Genomic DNA, 20025 nt, shown 5'->3' with positions numbered 1-20025 from the left:
CGTTGTGTGAAGGCCGCTCACTCCGACTGAGACGGTGGAGGCTGCTCAGCTGGGCTTGAAATTTTGACTGGCGAGGTGCCGATACTTTTTACAGAAAAGGCCTTCCGTCACAGTGCGGCGTCGGCAGCGGTGCAAAATTGCAGGAATCGTGGATCGAGCACGGAGCTGCCGACAGAAGCCCTTTTGACAAGCACATTGATCGCTTGGCATCCGACGATACCACATCCTCCTCCCACACCATCCAATTCTTCTATCGTGTGCTCAACCCAGTATCGAATCGCGCCGGAGCTGGCAAGGTCGACGCAACACAAATATCAACCATGACCGAACCAGATCGCTCTCGACGCGGTGGTCAGAGCTCATCCAAGTCGAAGCAGCACTTCGAAGTGGCTGCCGACGAGTACCAAGCACCCTTCCAGCTACCCGCCAAAAAGGTAAGCATCGAAACAGCAGAGGATGCGGCAGATGTAGCAGCCTTTGCCTCGTCGCCATACTTTGACGACCAGGAAGCACGCGAAGCAATAGAATGGGCACAGTCCCAACAGCAAGCCGAGCTGGATGCCGGAGCTGACGCCAGTGAAGGAGGCGTTCAGATCGGTCGAAGACGACGTAGAGACAGTCAAGTGGGGAGCTACGATGAAGGCGGCAGCATCTTTGACGGTCCAGGCGCCGGTGCCGTTCCCAGCTCGGTCAGTAGCATGCGTCACGAAATGGCCAGGCCAGAGTTGGGACGTCGCTCCTCTCGAAGCTCTCGACGCCGCATCTCGATGGAGGGTCGCTCGCCCCGCCGCACCCGTAAGCTTTCCGGTGCGTCTGCCCAGAGTGAAGCCATCTCAGCTTCGAGCGAGCGCAGCGTCTCACCGGACTCAGTCGCTGGACGCCGCAAGCCTGCAAGCCAGCGTAGCGGCAGCACCTACCACTTTGGTCGCAGAAAGCGTGTGCCCGAAGACGCAGACCTCACTGGCACCAGCCAGCCAAAGGGAATGCTCGGTTCCATTCTCGCCTCCATCCGTGGCGACCGCGGCGACGATGACAACGACGATGCCCGCAGCCGCCGCTCCTTCTCTCGACCCCTCCTCTCTCGAAGGCGATCCTCGCAGTCCAACATTTCTTCTCGAGCTGGCAGGTCCGATGCAGGAGATGAGGATGAAGACGAAGACTACGACAATACCAGAGGTTGGAGCGACGATGACTATGGCTTTGACGATGAAGATGATGACGACTCCTACCGTTCCTCGGATGACGATGCCTCGAACCGCAACGGCATCCTCCCCTCCGCGTTCGGCACACTCAGTGGAGCTGTCGACCCCGTCTTTGGAGACACGCGCTTCTCCACCGATCATCCGCCCGAAGACGAGCTGGACGCCGAGCTGGCAGGCCGCGATCTCGAGACAGGAGAGCCATCTGGCTTCGGTCGCTCCGAAGGCGATGTCAATGCACGCGGCCGCACTTCTGGTCAGAGCGTCGAGGCAGCAAGGACAGAACTCAGCTACCTTGACAAGTCTTCCAAGAGCAGACAGCAGGTCTACCTGATGGAGGAGGATACGCTCATCCGCTTCACCGGCTACAAGACCCTCGTTGGTAAGCAGGTCATCTACACGATCGTCTGCTGCCTCACTCTCGGCATCGTCTATCTCATCGGTCGATGGCTACCCCGCTTCCGACTCAAGTACGTCTGCAAGGAGACGGAATTCGAGAAGGCCGAGTTCATCATGATCGAAAACCAGTGGGGCGATCTTCACAAGGAGAAGATCGACACCATCCCTTTCGCCCGACCGCTCGCCACCGTCTTCTCTCATTCGTCGCGGGAGCCACCTTCCACCCAGGCAGAGGCGCAATCCATGCCCACCATGAATCTGCCGCCCGAGCTTTCCAACAAGAGCAACGCAAACTCAAAGGCAGCGTCCGCAAAGAGCAGCATTATCAACGGCGGACCCCCAGCAAACGGCAATGGCAATGGTCATGGAGCCGACCTCCCCCCGACAGGCGGGCTTCCCATGCTTTCCGGTGTTCAGACCGAACAGCTGATGGAATTGACCTTCTTCGACTTCCGCTATACGCGCTACGCACTCCACCCACCTACTGGCCGCTTCCGCATGATCAAAGATTGGAGAGATCCGCTCTGGACCTCGCTTGCTGCGATCAACAACGGCATCAGCTTTGATGCTGAAAAGGACCGCTCTACGATCTTTGGCAAGAATGCCATCGAGATCCAGGCCAAGTCCACCTGGCAGCTTCTCGTCGACGAAGTGCTTCATCCTTTCTACATGTTCCAGATCGTCTCGATCATCCTCTGGTCCTTCGACAACTATTACTACTACGCCTTCTGCATCGCCGTCATCTCGCTCGTCTCCATCTTCACCACGCTCCTCGAGACCCGTCAGACGGTCAACCGCATGCGCGAGATGAGTCGCTTCTCGTGCGACGTGCGTGTGCTGCGCGAAGGCAACTGGCAGGTGCTCGATTCGAACGATCTCGTCCCCGGCGATGTGTACGATGTGGCTGAGCCCGGTCTGCTCCTCTTCCCAGCTGACAGCGTCTTGCTGAGCGGTGACGCCATTGTCAACGAGAGCATGCTCACGGGAGAAAGTGTCCCTGTCAGCAAGATTCCGCTCACGACGCCAAGCATGGTCGGTCTTCACGCTGCAGGCACTGAAGTGACCGCCGATCTCGCCAAGCACTTCCTCTTCTCCGGCACTCGCATTATCCGTATCCGTGGAAGCGGATCGACCGACAAGAATGAAGCCGGCGCCAAGGCGATGGTGGTCCGAACCGGGTTCAATACGACCAAAGGTGCTCTTGTCCGCAGCATGCTCTTCCCCAAACCGATGGGCTTCAAGTTCTACCGCGACTCTTTCCGCTTCATCGGCTTCCTCGCCATGATTGCAGGAATCGGCTTCCTCTTCGCTGCCGTCAACTTTGTCAAGATGGGAATTGCTTGGCATACGATTGTCATCCGTGCTCTCGACTTGATCACTGTCGTCGTGCCGCCTGCTCTGCCAGCCACCATGTCCATCGGCATCTCGTTCGCCATCAATCGTCTCCGCAAGGTCGGCATCTTCTGTATCTCGCCGAACCGGGTCATCATCGGAGGAAAGGTGGATGTCTTCTGCTTCGACAAGACGGGAACGCTCACTGCCGAGGGTCTCGACGTGCTCGGAACGCGAACGATCGATCTCAAGGCTGGCAGATTCAGTGAGTTGCACGAGTCCGTCGACGAGATGCCCGTCGGTGCGGGAACCAAGAGCGATGCAGATGCTCGCAAGATGCCGCTGCTCTACGCCTTGGCCACCTGCCACTCGCTGAAAGTGGTCGATGGTGAGGTTATCGGCGACCCGCTCGATGTCAAGATGTTCGAGCACACTGGCTGGACACTCGATGAGGGCAAGGATCGATCGGCAAAGGCTACCACCAAGACTGGCACTGCCAAGAACGGCAAATCGAAGCTCACAGAGCGACCTCCCGCCCTGGTGCAGACCGTCGTCCGCCCACCTGGTGGACAGGCCTTCGAGGTCGAAGACGCCATCAAGTCCGGCCGCCACGCCCACTTCCTCGAGCTCGGTGTTCTGCGCACGTTCGAGTTCGTCTCATCGCTCCGCCGAATGTCGGTCATCGTCAAGCGTCTCAAGTCGCAGTCGATGGAGGTGTTTGTCAAAGGTGCGCCCGAAGTGATGGCCGACATCTGCGACAAGGACACCTTCCCCGCGGACTACGACGATTTGCTCTCGTACTACACCAAGCACGGCTACCGTGTCATTGCCTGCGCAGGCAAGTCGATGGCGGGCATGAGCTGGATCAAGGCCCAACGCATGCGTCGAGAGCAAGCCGAGAGCGGACTTCGCTTCCTCGGTCTGATCATCTTTGAGAACAAGCTCAAGGAAGGCAGTGCGCCGGCCATCGAGGTGCTCAAGAACGCCAACATCGTGACCAAGATGGTGACGGGCGACAACCCACGTACCGCCATCAGCGTTGCTCGAGAGTGCGGCATGGTGGGGCAGTCGGCGCACGTCTTCATGCCGACCTTCGTCGAAGGTGACCAAAGGAGCCCACGCGCTGTGATCGACTGGTCGAGCGTCGACGACGACCGCATCAAGCTCGACCCGTACAACCTGCAACCCCGTGAAGTGGACCCGCACGTGCTGGACCTCGAAGAGTTTGACTTCCAAGACTACCAGCTCGCGCTGACAGGCGACGTCTTCCGGTGGATGATCGACTTTGCGCCCATCGAGACGGTGCGACGTATGCTGATCAAGGGCACCATCTTTGCGCGCATGTCCCCTGACGAAAAACACGAGCTGGTGGAGCGCTTGCAGGCAATGTCGTACACGTGCGGCTTCTGCGGCGACGGCGCTAACGACTGCGGTGCGCTCAAGGCGGCGGACATCGGCATCTCGCTCTCGGAAGCAGAAGCGTCGGTGGCTGCGCCCTTCACGTCGAACCGCGGCGACATCTCGTGCGTGCTCGACACAATCGCCGAAGGCCGCGCTGCGTTGGTGACGTCGTTCAACTGCTTCAGCTACATCTGTCTGACGTCGCTAATCCAGTTCTCGAGCGTGCTGCTCATGTACTCGATCGGCAGCTCGCTGGGCGATTGGGAATTTATGTACCTCGACTTTGCCTGTTTGTTCCTCAGCGTTTTCAGTGCTAGGACTGGGCCGCCGTAGATGCGCACCCATCAGAAATGCAAAACGTTCTTCATGGAGACCCGGAAGCGAGTGTGATGAGTCGATGAGAACCATGCGATGCGATACAAATACATTTTGAGATCATCGAGACTAGGCGTCTCCGTCGTTCTGCATGCTCCTTTCGACGGCCTTGTACGTCTTGCTCCCGTGTTTCCTGCCTCTGTTCCGTCTCGATCGTCTGACAAACCTCTGCAGTGCCTTGACCATTTTCGCCACGGAATTTGCCAACAGGGACTCGAAGACGAAGCTGAGCACGGTATTGAGCACGACGGCTACGAACAGTGCGATGTGGAAGCTCCTCGGGAAGGGTACGAGACCCAAGAGGTCTGCGACCTTGCCCTCTGGTGTGAAGAGCGCATACAGCGAGAAAAGGAACAGCGCTGTGACGCTGGCCATCAACCACACGTTCGTGATCGGGTTCTTCCTATATGGGTATCCGGTTGTATACACCAGGCATCCGACGGAATATTGAAAGGAGGAGATGAGGAAGACGGCTGTGTTCTCGGGGTTGGACGTGTTGAGTTCCTCGTTGGGGTCGATGACGGGCGGTGAGTACCACGGTTGCGCGCGGACGTAGTAGAAGGCCCACATCTGGAAGGCGCCACAGATGGCCACTTGGCCGATCAAGGAGACGAGGACTTTGACAGAGACGAGGTTGGCCGTGGGCGCACGCGGATGGATCGGCGTATGCCGCGGCGAGGACGAGTAGTCGGACGACGGCGCCATTGTGCGGGTGCGGGTAGGCAGACCTCGACGCAGAGGTTGCAATTCAAAAGTGTTCGGGACTGAGATGCTGGCAAGAGAGCTGACAGCTGCGAGTGTAAGAATGCGTGTGTTGAGTGAGCCGACCTCGCTATCTGGCTGGCGGATGTGTTTGGTGGAGAGCGACGATGATGTTGCAGAACAGAGTCGAGGTGGACGATGGTTAGGGTCGAAAGCGAGCGATGATGCACACCTGCGTCCAAGTTTTTTTGGCAGCGTAAACGGCGAATGGAAGATCTGACATCTGGCAAGAAATTCATCGGCTTCGGTCGACGGCAACTCAGAGAGACCGATTGGCAAATCAGCTGCACAGATGCACAGACCGACATCATCGGCCAAACGCGCAGTCTCTCTCACAGCTTCCACCATCTCTGACTCGACCTTCGGCGTCTTCCTCTCACTCGAACGTGGATGCCGCGCACTTCTTCGCTGCACACCCTCGTCACCTCGCTGCTCATTCTCCTCGTCTCAGTGCTCTTGTATCGGGATCACCAACGCACTTCCCTATCCACACCTCCAGGAATATACATAGATCAAGAGTTGTCCGACACCGGTCCTTCCTCTCACAGCACCACCACAATCTCCACGGTATCAGCACCCAAGATGCCCAACTCGCGCCCCAAAGTCCTCCTCGTCAACGATGACGGTCCACCCTCGACCTCGTCGCCTCACGTCCTGGGACTCTATTCCGAACTCACCGCTCTCGGATGGGACGTCAGCGTCGTCCTTCCTTCCTTCCAAAAGTCATGGGGCTCGATGCAATTCTCACTCCAAGGTCCCGTAGCATACTGGTACTACTACCCCTTGGCGGACAACTTTGACGGCAAGCACGCGGGCACTGCCGAATCGTGGTCCGCAACACGACGCCCGATCAACCGAGAGCGAGGGGAGATCGCAGAGTGGATCCTCATCGACGGCTCTCCAACCACTGCGTCCAACAGCGGGCTCTTCAACCAAAACGCCTTTTTCGGGTCGACTGCGGAAGAGAGGGAGGCACCAGCCAGCACGAGTACGCCATTCGACCTGGTCGTTTCGGGTCCCAACTTCGGGCGCAATACAGGCACGGCGTTCGCCCTTTCATCCGGCACACTCGGTGCTGCGATGGCGGCCAGTCTCGCAGGCGTCCGAAGCATCGCCGTCTCCTTTGGCCACTTCACAGGTTCCCCACCTACCTTTGCGGACCGATCTCGCGCCCGCGGCCCCGCACTCGACCCACCCACCCTCCGCAGCGTCGCCGCTCAAGCCAACCGTCTCTCTGCCTCCCTCATCCAGCGTCTCTACTCCAACTGGGACAGTGAACCGGACGTAGGGTGCTACTCGATCAACGTCCCGTTGTGCGAGACCGTCAGCAACCCCGAGATAGTCTGGACAAGGATTTGGGAGAACCGCTACGGTCCGCTGTTTGCCGCCAACACCACCTCCAAGTACCCCGCCCCGCCCGCACCGCAGCCTGCCACAGCACCGAAGCCGGAGAACGTGCTGCACTTTGCGCCTAATATGGCCAGTCTGTTGGGGCCGAAACGGTTGCCCGAGGGAACGGATGTGTGGGCGATTCTGAACGGGTATGTGAGTGTTACGAGACTCAGGCCGAACTTCATGGAGGTAGATCGAGAGGGGAGGGGGTTGGATGTGCCTCGAGCGGGAGGAGAGGCGGTGAAGGGTGGGGCGACCGAGAGGGATGCGAGTGAGGGTGTGGAGAAGGGCTTGAAGGATGGATTGGACGTGGGCACTCGATGGCGGTTGTAGATGCACAAGCTGAGACGAAACAGATGCACAGGAATCTGGTGGAACGATAGGTCGAAATGGAATTAGATTGACTTAGACGTCGGGCTTGTCAGGACCCTTGTGAGAGGAGTACACCTTCTTGTGCGACTCGTTGGCCTCGGGGTGGTTGTGCGGCTTGTTCGGGGGTAGATCGATGTCCTGTTGCGCAAAAGCAGGTCGTCAGCATCCGTTCTCGCCATCACTCGTGTCTCTCTGGTGTGTCCTCTGGTGGTCGAATCGAAAGTTGGAAAAAGAAGCACTTACGTGAGCCTGCGTCTCCTGTCGAAGCACGTCGCCGCCCCGACCGCCCGTGTTGACGTCGTCACGCCCGGTCTCGGGGTTGGGCACCGCGTTCAGGGGCACCTTGGGGTCCGCCTTCATATTATTGCGCAGCGAAAAGTTGTTTGGCAGCGTGCCGGCGATTTCCTGCTGCGGACCGGAGGATGTTGGGTTCGACATGATCAGCGTGTAGGACTCGGAGTGGTAGGGGTGAGGGCGCGCTGTGACAAGTGGGGGAGTGGGTCGAAGGGGGAAGGAAGGTCTATATGAGCAGCTTGTAGGCGGCGAAATACTGGAGCTGACGCAGAAACTGTACATCTCGCGGGCGGTTCCCGCGGTCAGCACTGCTTCTCGACGTCACATGAGCTCATGAGCTCATCCTCTCCCATCCGGACTGAGCCTGATCTTCAGCTCGCTGCACGACCCGACGTCGAACAGAGCAAGAGGCCCGGCAAAAAAGCAAGATGAGTGATCCTCCACGTCGCCTAAAAACGCTTGCGCAACGCGACATGACGCTGTGTGCTTCAGTCAGCGCACGCCTTAATTCTTCCGAGAGCTAGAGGACCTCGGATGAGATCATCGTGTCGGCTGTCGTTCGGGGCCTGCTCATTGCTGCTTGCTCAGGAAAGGATGTGCTTTCTGATAGATTCGAATCGTCCGCTCGGCTCACCATCGCTAGTGATGAGGGGAAAGTTGACTTGATTGAGTGAGAGAACGCAAAGAGGCTAACACCGGAGGAGACAACAACAATCGACAGCCGGGAGTGACATTGGATCACGACATCGAGGGGTGAAAGGCATGAATCCGACAAGCCACCTTCGTGCCACTACTCGTAGCCGGGCACGGCGCTCAGCTCGGGCGTACCTTTTGCAGGAGGCGGAGCATACTTCGTCTCGAGGAAGGCCTTGATGTAAGGGATGCCCTTGCTCTCGTCGAAGCGCTTCTCGTCGAAAGCCTTGTACGCCTTGGCGATGTCCTCGAACTTGAAACGGTGCGTCAAGATGAGTGTGGGATCGAACTTGCCCGTCACGACGTACTCGTTGATGATCTTATCCATGTAGCCTTGCGTCGGAGCCTGGCCGCAGCCCTTGAGCGTCACACCCTTCTCCATCAGTGCACCGATCAGGAAACCATTGCAGAGACCCACGTAGTCGGCGATGACCGAGATGCGGCCAAACTTGCGCGTAGCGCGGATGGCCTCGTTGAGGTTCTCGGGCGTGTCCGTCTGCAAGTTGAGCGACTGCATTGCCTTGTGGTAGAATGACTTGGCGTATCGGAAGCCGGCTGCGTCGAAAGAGACGTCGACTCCGCCGGGCACCTTCTTGAGAAGCTCCTCGGCCACCTTGGGAGTGTGATCAAAGTTGACCACTTCGACGTTGAGACGGTCCTTGACCCACTGCAGACGAGGGGCGACGTTGTCGATGATGATCACCTTTTTGGCGCCGAACACTCGGACGAGCCACTGAGCGATGAGCTGACCGATAGGGCCGGCGCCCCAGATGGCGGCCGTCTCGCCTTCCTTGAAGTCGATGTCGACGACGGCGTGGTACGAGGTGGGTGTCACATCGGCGAGCAGGATCGCTTTCTCGTCGGGCACCTCGGGAGGCAGGTGGAAGCAGTTGACCTCGCCGAAAGGCATGCGGAAGTACTCGGCCTGGGTGCCGGCGTAGCCACCGAGGAGGTGTGAGTAGCCGAGGATGCCGCCGATCTTCTGCCCGTAGAGCTCCTGCATGTCCTTGCTGGGGTTGGTCTCCTCGCACATGCTGTACTTGTTGTCCTTGCAGTAGCGACACTTGCCACAGCCGATGGAAAACGAGGCGACGACACGATCGCCAGGTCGGAAGTCGACCACCTTGGCGCCGACCTGGTGGACGATGCCGACGCCCTCGTGGCCGAGGATCTCGCCCTTCTTAAGGTTGGGGATCATGCCATGGAAGAGGTGCAGGTCGCTGCCACATACAGTGGCGGCCGTCGACTGGATGATGATGTCGTCCGGGTCGGTGATCGTAGGGATGGCATGTTCAGCAAGCCGAACGTCCTTGGTGCCGTACCAGGTCAGGGCCTTCATGGTGCCCTCGCCCGGCTTGTACTGGGTCGCGGTGGCCGTGGGAACTTCTTTGGTCATGTTTGCGCTCGCTTCGTGTGGTTGATGTGGAAATTACTGGTTGGATGTCGGTGAGAGCTGCCGGATCGTGGCGACGGAGAGTGCGAGATGGACGGCGAGAGGAGCTTCATCCGGATCCCTCGTCGTTTATATACGGAGAGACATGCTGAGTTCTACGACTGAGCCATGACTACGCTCCTTCTTGTGCTCAGCCTGGTATGCAGTACAGCGATGTGCTGCTTGAGCCATTTCGTAGGTGAAGACGTCGCTTGTCAGCGTTTGCCAGGCGTAGGAAGGCTGACGGTGTTTCAGCGTGACCCTGCCAGCTAGCGCGTATCACACGACACCGCATCAGCCAGGGCTTAGTCACTGTTGCTCGACGATGCCCATAGCGCAGACCGAAGGCCTTTCGTGCTGATTTTTCGTACTCCAGGGAGCCACAGCGAAGCTCGAGGAAGCCCGTGCATGTCGGCCGCGACCGCGACGCGAATGATGCGGGATGAGGGGCTGAATGTACTTGACCAAGGAGCGTCAGCGAGAAACGGGAAGGCCGTCGTCAGCTCAAAGTGGCGTTGGGCATTCGCGATGGGAATGACACAGCTGAATCACAGGCCAAGGCGTGACCGATTGCAAGGAGATCGAAGATGCGTTTGCGAAGTGGCTTTGCGCTCGTTGCACTTCTCTCTCGCTCGGCTATGACTCAGCCACACTTTAGATACGCTTCTTTGTGGAGCTTGACTTTCTTCCGTCCATCCCGTGCCTGGGCCGACAGCTGGGACACTGAGAGCGTCCTGCCACACTGAGCAGATGTCTTGTCGCGAAGAATGAATCCGAGTGCACGTCGCTGCAGCCGACAACGCGCTGAATCCCCTCTTGAAAAAAACGCAACGACATGAACAGCCATCTCGGAAATCAAGGACATAAATACGCGGTCCCTTCGCTGCTCAGATCTCGTCGTGCTAGGCAGGCCGGCAAGTACGCGTGCACGCTTTGAACAGGTTCGCAGGGGTATCATTGCATGGGAGTACGCCCGCCTCATTCGCTCCAGTCTGACTCGTCGAGCTGTTCGCGGAGAGAGACGCCGAAGGGTTTGATCCGAGTGCGCTTTTGCGACTGTGCACGCGACTCGGGATGTGTGGTGAGCTCCGTTTTGACTGTCGCAGAAGAGCCTTTGCCACGTTTCGAACGTCTTCTAGAACTGCTTGAGGCGGATTCAGGTGACGACACTGACTGGTAAGACTCGATCTTTATAGCCTGGGCTGGCGGTGACTGCCGTTCCATGCTGCGTGCCAATGCGGCGATCTCGGCGTTTCTTTCGTGTTCGAATGTGGCCGGCCAAACCCCAGCAGCGATCTTTGCTCGTTCGACATCAGACCGCTCGGTCGGATCCGTTCGGAGAAGCGACGCCATTTCGTCCACATCAAAGAGCAGTTCGTCAACTTGCGCGTCTGTCAGTGCATCGAGAGGATGAGCGGAAGATCTGCGACCATCGTCGCCAACTCCTGCATCGAGTAGACCGGCAGCTTCCAGCTTCCGTCGAACGCGAGACCAGACCTCGCTGCTACCGCCGTCCGACTCAGATGGTGCCTGATCTCGAGATGTGGAGAGGAAACAGTCGAGTTCGTCCTTGTTCATCTCCTCTTGATCTGTAGCGTGTTCGGCGCCGACTTCCCCGGCGGATCTGAAGCTCGCCGTTGATGGGTTTGGCCGATAAGGGTCGACAGGTCGGAAATGCGATGTACTCAGCTTCGAAGTTACATCTCGACTTTCGCTGGAGTGTGTGCTGCGCCAGACATCCAGGATATCAAGGGCGTGAACAATGACATCCAGGCGGGCGAGATTCGTCGTTGTGGCGATGCTAGCACGTTCGCCAGCTCGTGCGACTAAACGCTGCCTTTCGCGTCGCTTCTTGCTGACCGGAGCCGCATCAAAGAGCCAGGGTATCTTGGCTGCCTGCGTGTTCAAGGCCGCGCACAGCTCTTTGTAGTATACAACGGCATTCTTGCTCATCGTAGCGTCGCCGCTTGGGCCGTGACCGCGAGCTTGTTCGGAGTCGATGACGTTGGAATTGAACTGGAGAGCCGCCTTTGTACAGCGAAAGATCTCGAAGATCGGCGCTGAAGCCTTGAGATGTGCTTCCATGGCGAGGACGATGCTCGCAAATGCAGCCAGAGGCGCAGGGACGGCAGGATGGCTTGGACGATCGGGCCACCACAAGGCGCAGAGATCGAGCGCTGTGGCCTCGATCGCCTCAAACGATGTGCTGGTGGACACTGGACTTGCCTTGCCCTCGCGACTCGAATTCGCGCTACTTCGCCCGAGGGGTGAAAGGAACTTGACGATGGTAGGATGGAGGGCCGATGAGGGTCTGTGCCTCAGGTGAAAGCGGAAGAAGGCGACGATACGGCGCAAATAAACGTCTGGATTGGCGAGTTTGACATTTCGCACTGCTTCCTTGACCAGCAAACGCAGGTGACGGAAGGCGGCCCGCACTTTGAGTGAAGGCAGCTGAGCAGCATGTGACACGGTCTCGAGGTCGATACGGACGCCTGCGCGACGTAGGACGGCGTAGCAGCAGGCAGTAGCAAGGTGCAGGGAGCCGCTGCCCCAACGCACCCGGCGCGGTCTGAGGCTTGCGGGCACTAGGGTCGAGGATGAGGCGAGAAGTGCTTCTACGTCTTGAACGTCTGAATCGTTGTCCTCATTGACCGCATCTGCGGAAGCCGATCGCTTCCACGATTCGTTTTTAGCACGCTGGAAGAGAAAATCGACTTGTTCGAAGAAAGAAGGGCTTCCGAGCTTGTTGAGCGTACCGAGTGTATGGGCATCGACTTCAGATTTGCGCTGAAGCGCATAGACTTGATGCTTGTGATCGGGGTCGTTGGACCAGAAGGAGGCCACAGGAGCCAACTGCGCAGAATCCGAGGCTATGTGCTGCCCTCTTCTGCCAAGTTCATAGACGGCTTGGAGCACGTCAGTGGGCTCGTAGAACTGGAGATCATTCGAGATGTAGCCGCACATGGAGCAAATTCGTTGACCGATTTCGGCCAGCAGCGCGGAGGCATCTTGTGAGCCGCAATCCGGACAGACTTGTTGCATGGTGGCGGTGATGATTTGGGAGCGAAGATTCGGGTCACCTCTGCAAATGCAGCGAGGCGAAGAAGGGTTCACCGCATCGTCTGTCTGAGTAGATCGCCGGCTGATAAATGCTCCGGTGCGGCCGACTGCCTTCGCTCAGCGACTTTGGTGGTGTAGTGTGAGTTGGAAGGAAGGGATGGTTGTCATGATCAATGGCGGCAACGGCTCAGTTCGAAGGTCATGCAGGAACGCAGCAAGGGAAGAAGGACCCTTGATCGACCGAAAATTCCATAACTGTTACGCCGAAGGGTCTGCTCTGCTAAGTCAAAATGCCAAAGTGAATCACGACACGAAAGGGTGAAACAAGAAGAAAAGTGGGCCTGTCTCTGAGTGCAAGCGAGGAGAGCAAAGGCCAACATGGTCGCGCTGTTGATCACCTCGAACGTATCACATCCTCTTCTGCTCAGCAACATCACCAATCTCGTCACCTCATCCCATCGGCACGGCCAGTCTCCGCGCCATATACTCGCCTCGTTCATCCGCACGTCGGCTGCTACGCTCAGCTCAGCATTCCGGGTGTCAAGCGACGAACGCTTCCCACGGTTCTTACCGCGCTTTCACCCTTCTCCGCAGCACCTCGATCGACTGGACCCGCATCTCCCATTCGGCTGCACCCGACAACTTGGCGATAGCTGCGGGCCGGTACCTGCGCATCGTCGTGCTGAGCAATCTTCCAGTCAAACCGCTGCTGGCAGTCAACTCGCATTCCGTCCTGGCTAGTGCCAATTCAGCGTCCATCATCAGCCGCTGGCTCGCCGGGTAGTTGATGTTTTAGACCTTTCTCCCACATTTCATCTCTCGACGGCATTCATCTTTCCGACTGGTGATCTCGCCCCTACTCTCACCTCATCATGTCCTATCCGCAGCACGCTTCGCCTGCGGGCGCCGCTCCCTACGTGGCAGCTAGTCCCAGCGTCATCCGCAGCCAGCATCTTCCATACATCCCACCACAGCAGCAGCAGCACCCAGGTCCCGGCCTGCCATCGCTACCGTACGGTCAACATCCGCAGTCACAACACTCTAGCTACCTGCAGCAAGGTCAGCAGCCCTTGAGACCCATCGCGGGGCTGCCTGCACCTAACCGAGCTTTGCATGCTCCTTCCATGCCTTCGCAACGGGCCCAACTCGGTCCTGGCAAGCCTCAGACCCCCTCATCGATACTTCAGCAACGAACTAGCTCCACCAGGATACCACACGCATCTGGCGATCCCGCCGTGTCCTTCAAACGTCTCAAGATGATTGGCGACGGCTTCGAAGCGCCCTATCTTGTCCCAGGCCCTAGCAATCGCATTCTCCTCTCGCTCAAGTCCGGCCTTCCATCGCAGATCGACTGGGCGCTGTCTCGTCTTGTCTCGCTCACCGCCAATCATCGCGACCAGGCGGCTCGCGACTTTACCCTCGACAGCGTTCCAGGCCTCGCAGATGCGTTGCTCTCCTTCGTGCGAAGGATTCACGCCGCCCTGACTGGCCAAGACCCCTCCAAATGGGCTGCCTCCTACTTTGAGCAATCCACCGAAGCTCCCGATGTTGGTATTGGAGCTCCTGGTGACGGCGGCCATCAAGGGATCACCACCTCTCAACGCGCGCTCGTACACCGATCCGGACCAGTCAACGGCCAGAGCTCAGCATTCGCATTCAACCCGTCTTTGGATCCGTCGCACGCCGCACTTATGCGCAGAGCTCTCGAGGCTGCCTTGTCACTGCGTAACATGGTCCACCACACCTCGAACTCGCGCAGTCTCGGCAGCATCAAGGGGACTTTGGTCTTGATTCGCGACATCTTGCGTCTGCCCACCACGGCAGTGCAACGAACAAGTCAAGACGAAGCAAAGCACGGAGCGTCGGGATCAGAACATGAAGAAGGATGGCTCGAGATCGAAGGCATCGCAGAACTGCGTCTCTACTTCCTCGACATTCTCGAGGCACTAGCTAATAGGGTCACGTTGACAAGACGGGCGGCCAGCGTACCAGCACCGTCCAAAGCGCTTTCGATCGCGAATGGATCCGATGCAACAAAGGCAGACACGGCGCCCACAGCCGGCGACGACATTTTCGCGACGCTCCTCTCGCTGGCGCTTCACTCCAAGGATCGCGCGTTCCTGATGGGTTCGCTTCGTTGCCTCACGACCTTGGCGGCCAATGATCGCAACGAGGTGGCTTTCGTCGAAGTCACACTTCCAAATGGAGAGCAGTCGCCCGGTCTCTTGCAACGCTGCGTCGAGTTGCTGCCCTTGACGCAAGACGTCGAGCTGCTCGAGGTCGCTCTGGACTTGCTCTACCAGCTGGTCTGCATCGGCAACAACGCCATCAAGATCGCTGCCCCGCTCCCCATCCACAATCGTCAGGACGAGTCGCAAGCACCGCGAGAAGCGCGCCAGCAGAACGGTATCTCAAAGGGATCCTCAGCACAGACAGCCAGTGCGCGTGCCAACGCCAATACCACTGCGCTCATTCGCCTGCTGTCGCGCAACCTGCAGCTCGGACGCATCATGTGGGAGCGTCTCATCCCACTCAAGGTCCCCTCGGCGTGGTTTGCCAGCATACCCAATCGCCATGCTGAGGCGGTCGACCGCAGGCGCGAGCTTCAGATGCGCATCGCCAACGAGACGCCGCAAGAGCGCGCCAAACGCAAGAAGCTCACACCGAAGGAACGGAAACGTTTGCTCGGCCTGCAGGAACCTGAACGTGGCATTGCGTGGATGAGCATGGTCTTCGATCGCGACGGGGAACAGGAAGTCACCCAGATGGAGTTCTGGACCGCCTACAAGGAAGAATTCGCCCTGCAGAGCGACGGTGTGCCTTTGCAGCCGGCGGCCGAGTTGATTCGCGCTGTTGGTCAGGTCTTCCCTAATGCGCAAGCCATGGTCGTTCCCAAGACCGATACCACACCTCAACGCTTCGTCATCAAGGGTATCACCGTCAGGGAAAGGGACATCGAGCTGCTCGAGCCTTTCCGCTGCCATTGGTCGACGTGTCCAGCCCCCCAAACCAACTCGCTCGAATCCCAGCGAAGTCATGCCAAAGTACACGCGCAGTATGCTTCGGATGGTCGCTGTCGATGGAGGCGATGCGACTTTGATGCCAAGAGCTCTTCGACGGCAGCTGGCACCGTGAAACACCAGCAGGCCCTCGTGGCTCACGTGCTGACGCACGTTCGTTCGGACGAGGAAGGCGGTCGTCCGGCAAAGCAAAGCAAGCGCACCGACATTGTTGTCGACGAAAACCTCCGCGTTGTGTCAGGAGCTGAACACACTGGAGAGGCTGCGAAGCTCGTTGCGGCCAGGTCATCTCACGGCGGACGCACTCTGCGCGGCAAGCGAGATGCGGATGGTGTCGAGACTGCCTTAACCCTAGGCAAGACATCAGATCGAGGCAGCGCTGCGGTGAACGGGGCTGCGAATGGAAGGAAAGCGCCATCGAGCGCAGCGCCCTCAGATGGTACCGTCGACAACCCTGGCACCTACTTGTTGGACGTGACGCGCACGCCTACGGTTGGCAACAACGACGAAAATCCATCGCCTCAAGGACCAGCCTACACATCGATTCTGATCCTGCGTATGCTGACGAGGAGAGCGGCATCGTTGCTGCAGAAAGCTGGATCGAAACGGAGCGAGCAAGACGAGGACGAGCAGGATGCAGCCGCGATACGTGGTCAAGGAGACGAAAAGTTTGGATTGCCGCTGCCTGCCAACTTTGGCGCATCAGAGCGAGGGAGCAAGCATGGCCAGCCCGAGGACGACCAGACGCCCGCCCAAGGCGATGCTGGAGAAGTATCGGTGCTCGACAACGAGGAAGAGGACTACGAGACTACCGAGACATGGGCAGTGGACGCCGCGACACGATTGTTGGATGCGGTCGAGGGGGTGGAGGAAGACTTGATGCATCACTCATCGCAGAACGATATCTTGTCGTCGTACATCAACGAGACGCTGTTGGAGCTGCGTCGACGACCGGCCGGCACAGGTCTGACGTCGACTCAGCTGGATCCACGGATGCTGTAGACGCTCTCCAGCGTGTTAGTTTGCTCAGCATTGAGGCATTCGCCTCGCTATTTTATCCACTATATCAAAATATCTGTCTGTAGAGCTATGTGCGTGTAGGCAGCAGGCCATGAGTTCGACTGTATGCAGCGTGAGCACCGTCGTGGTCGCGATCGTCCCGAGCGAGTCTGTGATCCAGTAGATGCACTGGCAGTCACGAGGTGTGGCGGTTGTGGCTTGGTTCGAAGCACTGAAAACGCGCAGCAGCTGATGCGGACGGACCGGCTGACCCAGACGCGCTTAGCTTCGCGGTCTGTCACAAATTCAGGGTGCAGCACCGTTAGATCACATGTCCGCATGCCACTCCGAGCCATCACACCATCATCACCATCACCATCACATCACCCTCCTCCGCATCACATCCGACGGCCACCGTCTCTGTCCATCATTAGACGGTCTCTCACTTGACGCTCCACCTCTGCTGCCGGCCAGCCATCTCAGCGCCACAATGGGATACATCCCCACCAGCCGATCGCCTTGAACTGTGCATCTTTCGCAGACTATCCTTCTACCTTTACACAAGACGAGTCTCTCATAGAGTCAACGCAGACATTCAACAAACACTTTTGCGCTGGGTCTTCTCATCATGGCGTCCTACAGTCCGACGTCATCGCCGACAGTGCATGTCAACAAATGGTCCGAACAGCAGGTCGTCGATTGGCTCTCCTCTGTCGGTCTCACCAAGTATGCCCGGGACTTCAAGTCGAATGGCATCACTGGCGATGTGCTCGTCCTGCTCGACGATGAGGCGCTCAAGGATATTGGTGTCGTCACCATCGGTCAGCGTCTCGCGCTCCTCACCGCCATCTACCATCTGAAACAGCAATACGGCATCCCGATCCAGGAAGGGGACTGGATCCCCAAGTCGGTCGAGGCGCAGGAGCAGTCTTCCAGTACGCTTGCAACAGCTCACATGGCGACTGCACTGCGCCAGCGAGACGATCGCATCCGCCTGTTGGAATCACAGATCCTTCGACTAGCGGACTACCTCGCTCGCTTTCAGCAGGACATGGCGTCAGTAGCGCGACACGTCGGCGTTAAGGCGCACTCGATAGACACTCCCATCACGCTGGTGTCCAACTCGTTCTACTCTCAAAATCCATCCGAAGGCAGCGCCAACTCCATGTCTGCCTTTGGCTCCAATCCTGATTTGGCTTCCACCGCCGCGTCAAGCGTGCCTCACCACGACTCGCCCAATTCCCGCAACTTCGCTGGCCTCGTCTCCCCCACCCGCACTGGCTTCTCGTACAATGCAGGGCACGGCATGAGCGGCTTCAGGCCTACCACCGCAACATCTGGCAGGTCCAACAGTATCGGTGGCCACTCGCCCATGACGCCGACCACCTCTGCTGCACACCTGTACGCCGCCAACTCTTCCAACAACTCGGGCGCAGGGGATCTCTCGCCGACGCAGCCCGCGCCGCCCGCCTTGCCATCTCAGTCTGGCTACTCACAACAGGCGCAGCCCTTGAGCGCAGGGTTCACTTCATCTATGGTGAGCCCGACGCGTCGACTTGCTCACCAGAACTCGCTGGCGCAGCCAGACTCGGCAGTCTCGTCTCGGCCCCGCGCTGGTTCGTTGGGCGGAGGCAACGCCTTCCCGTCTTCCACCTCGTCTCCTTTCGGTAGCAGTGCTCATGGCAGCGGTGGCCACGTCGGAAGCAATGGCAGCGCATCAGGCAGCGCTTCAGCCGGCAGTCCCTTGTTGGATCGCGACCCCCGCAAGGATGCATCCAGCAACCCATCGTCCGAGCCGAACCCGAAGGCGGGCGCCGCGGCAACGTCAACATCGTCCGCATCGGCTGCAGTCGCCAACATGGGCTCGTCGGACAGCAACCCGTACAAGTCGTTCCGCGTCACGCTCGACGATCCGTGCTACAAGGTCCTCCCTGCGGCGCTCAAGAAGTACAAGATCAACGACGACTGGCGCAAGTACGCGCTCTTCATCTGCTACGGCAAGACCGAACGGTGTCTGAGTTACGACGAGAAGCCGCTGCTGCTGTTCCAGAAGCTGAAGGAGAATGAGCAGAGTCCGGTGTTCATGCTTCGGCACATTCGGGATGTCAAGTCGCCCATCGCCATTGCTGAGGCCAAGGCGACTAGCAAGCAGCAGGAGAAGGAAGGCGAGGGCAAGACGAGTCCCAAGAAGGGCGCTGCGCCGAGGGCCGATCGACGTCGGGTCATTGCTGGCGCGCCGCCGGCGGGTGCCGTGGTGACCAATGCAAGCAACCCGGTAGAGGTTGGGCCGGCAGCAGAGGTTCCCGAGCGCAACAAGGTGGCGAGGACGTACGCGGTAGCCATCTACCCATACATGCCCGAGCGCGACGACGAGTTTGACGTCAACGTCGGCGACACCTTCGTTGTCATCAACAAGGCTAAAGGCTGGTGGATCGTGCAGCGCGATGCAAAGGGTGACGGCGCAGGCGATATTGTCTACAGTGTACCTGCCAGCGAGATGGGCTCGGACGAAGACGACGGGATCACCTATTCCAACTACCGCGCGGAGCACTCCTCTGGCTGGGTGCCCGCCGGCTGTCTTCTCGAAACATCTCGACCGTTGGGCAGCATCGTCGACGCCGACGCCAACTCCTCGCGCTCAGGACCGAGCACGATCTCAAATCCATCCACGCCGACCATCTCGCCAGGTGGTGGCAAGATGGACTCCAAACGCGCCGCTATCCCGCCGAGCCTGATCACGAGCACCAGCACACCCGGCGTGATGCTCATGGACTACCTCAGCGCAGAGGGCGACCTGGATCTTCGGAAGGATGAGAGGCTGAGGGTGTTCAAACGGTACAATCACTGGTCGTACTGCGTTCAGGAGCGGGATGGACATGCGAGAGGTTGGGTACCCAGTTGGTACATCGGCAAGCTGCCGTCAACGGGGACGGCCGGAAGCGGGGGACTGGCAAAGTCACCAAGCGGCAAGGCGCTGTCTACTGTGGCTAGCCTGGATTCGAGGTTCACAGGCGATATTGGCGGGGCGGGGGCTGGGTCGCCGTCGTATGACGGTGGGCAGGACCGGGGAGCGGCCATGGCAACTGGTTAGAGTAGAGGACTGGAGTCAATCGACACTCTTTGATGTGCTTCTTGTGTATGTGTGTGCTGTCAGGCTGAGGAGCTGAACATTATCATCTGAGAATATCCTTTCAACCCGAAAAGGGCTCGAAAAATAAGGCTACAGAAAGGCGCAAAAAAATTGGCGAACTACGTTGGGCGTCCCTCAGGCAAGCCAACCCTGGAACTGGCCTAC

The 20025-nt window shown here is 58.6% G+C and overlaps 8 protein-coding genes across 8 annotated transcripts; 4 read left to right on the top strand and 4 right to left on the bottom strand.

Annotated features, from left to right (window-relative positions):
- Positions 1-320: 320 nt before the first annotated feature.
- Positions 321-4664, top strand: PSEUBRA_003270 (Cation-transporting P-type ATPase, N-terminal; the record flags this gene model as incomplete). Its single annotated transcript, XM_059465045.1, has 1 exon — positions 321-4664. The coding sequence occupies one exon, from the start codon at positions 321-323 to the stop codon at positions 4662-4664; it is 4344 nt and encodes a 1447-aa protein (XP_059320637.1).
- A 111-nt stretch (positions 4665-4775) lies between these two features.
- On the bottom strand, positions 4776-5411 carry PSEUBRA_003269 (uncharacterized protein; the record flags this gene model as incomplete). The annotated part of the gene is made up of 1 exon (XM_016436383.1): positions 4776-5411. One exon carries the CDS (start codon positions 5409-5411, stop codon positions 4776-4778), a length of 636 nt encoding a protein of 211 aa, XP_016292102.1.
- Positions 5412-6050: 639 nt separating this feature from the next.
- On the top strand, positions 6051-7193 carry PSEUBRA_003268 (Survival protein SurE-like phosphatase/nucleotidase; the record flags this gene model as incomplete). Its single annotated transcript, XM_016436406.1, has 1 exon — positions 6051-7193. One exon carries the CDS (start codon positions 6051-6053, stop codon positions 7191-7193), a length of 1143 nt encoding a protein of 380 aa, XP_016292101.1.
- Positions 7194-7265: 72 nt separating this feature from the next.
- On the bottom strand, positions 7266-7670 carry PSEUBRA_003267 (uncharacterized protein; the record flags this gene model as incomplete). The annotated part of the gene is made up of 2 exons (XM_016436392.1): positions 7266-7370; positions 7476-7670. 2 exons carry the CDS (start codon positions 7668-7670, stop codon positions 7266-7268), a joined length of 300 nt encoding a protein of 99 aa, XP_016292100.1.
- Positions 7671-8316: 646 nt separating this feature from the next.
- On the bottom strand, positions 8317-9615 carry PSEUBRA_003266 (Alcohol dehydrogenase GroES-like protein; the record flags this gene model as incomplete). The annotated part of the gene is made up of 1 exon (XM_016436385.1): positions 8317-9615. One exon carries the CDS (start codon positions 9613-9615, stop codon positions 8317-8319), a length of 1299 nt encoding a protein of 432 aa, XP_016292099.1.
- Positions 9616-10629: 1014 nt separating this feature from the next.
- Positions 10630-12693, bottom strand: PSEUBRA_003265 (uncharacterized protein; the record flags this gene model as incomplete). Its single annotated transcript, XM_059465033.1, has 1 exon — positions 10630-12693. The coding sequence occupies one exon, from the start codon at positions 12691-12693 to the stop codon at positions 10630-10632; it is 2064 nt and encodes a 687-aa protein (XP_059321378.1).
- An 890-nt stretch (positions 12694-13583) lies between these two features.
- On the top strand, positions 13584-16733 carry PSEUBRA_003264 (EF-Hand 1, calcium-binding site; the record flags this gene model as incomplete). The annotated part of the gene is made up of 1 exon (XM_059465029.1): positions 13584-16733. The coding sequence occupies one exon, from the start codon at positions 13584-13586 to the stop codon at positions 16731-16733; it is 3150 nt and encodes a 1049-aa protein (XP_059320636.1).
- Positions 16734-17358: 625 nt separating this feature from the next.
- On the top strand, positions 17359-19821 carry PSEUBRA_003263 (Variant SH3 domain protein; the record flags this gene model as incomplete). The annotated part of the gene is made up of 1 exon (XM_016436399.1): positions 17359-19821. One exon carries the CDS (start codon positions 17359-17361, stop codon positions 19819-19821), a length of 2463 nt encoding a protein of 820 aa, XP_016292097.1.
- Positions 19822-20025: the final 204 nt, after the last annotated feature.

The sequence above is a fragment of the Kalmanozyma brasiliensis genome, assembly GCF_000497045.1.
Source record: "Kalmanozyma brasiliensis GHG001 unplaced genomic scaffold PSEUBRA_SCAF21, whole genome shotgun sequence".
In the NCBI taxonomy this organism is placed as follows: Eukaryota; Fungi; Basidiomycota; class Ustilaginomycetes; order Ustilaginales; genus Kalmanozyma; species Kalmanozyma brasiliensis.
The sequence above is the reverse complement of the archived record's forward strand: the minus strand, read 5'-3'. Positions and strand labels throughout refer to the sequence as shown.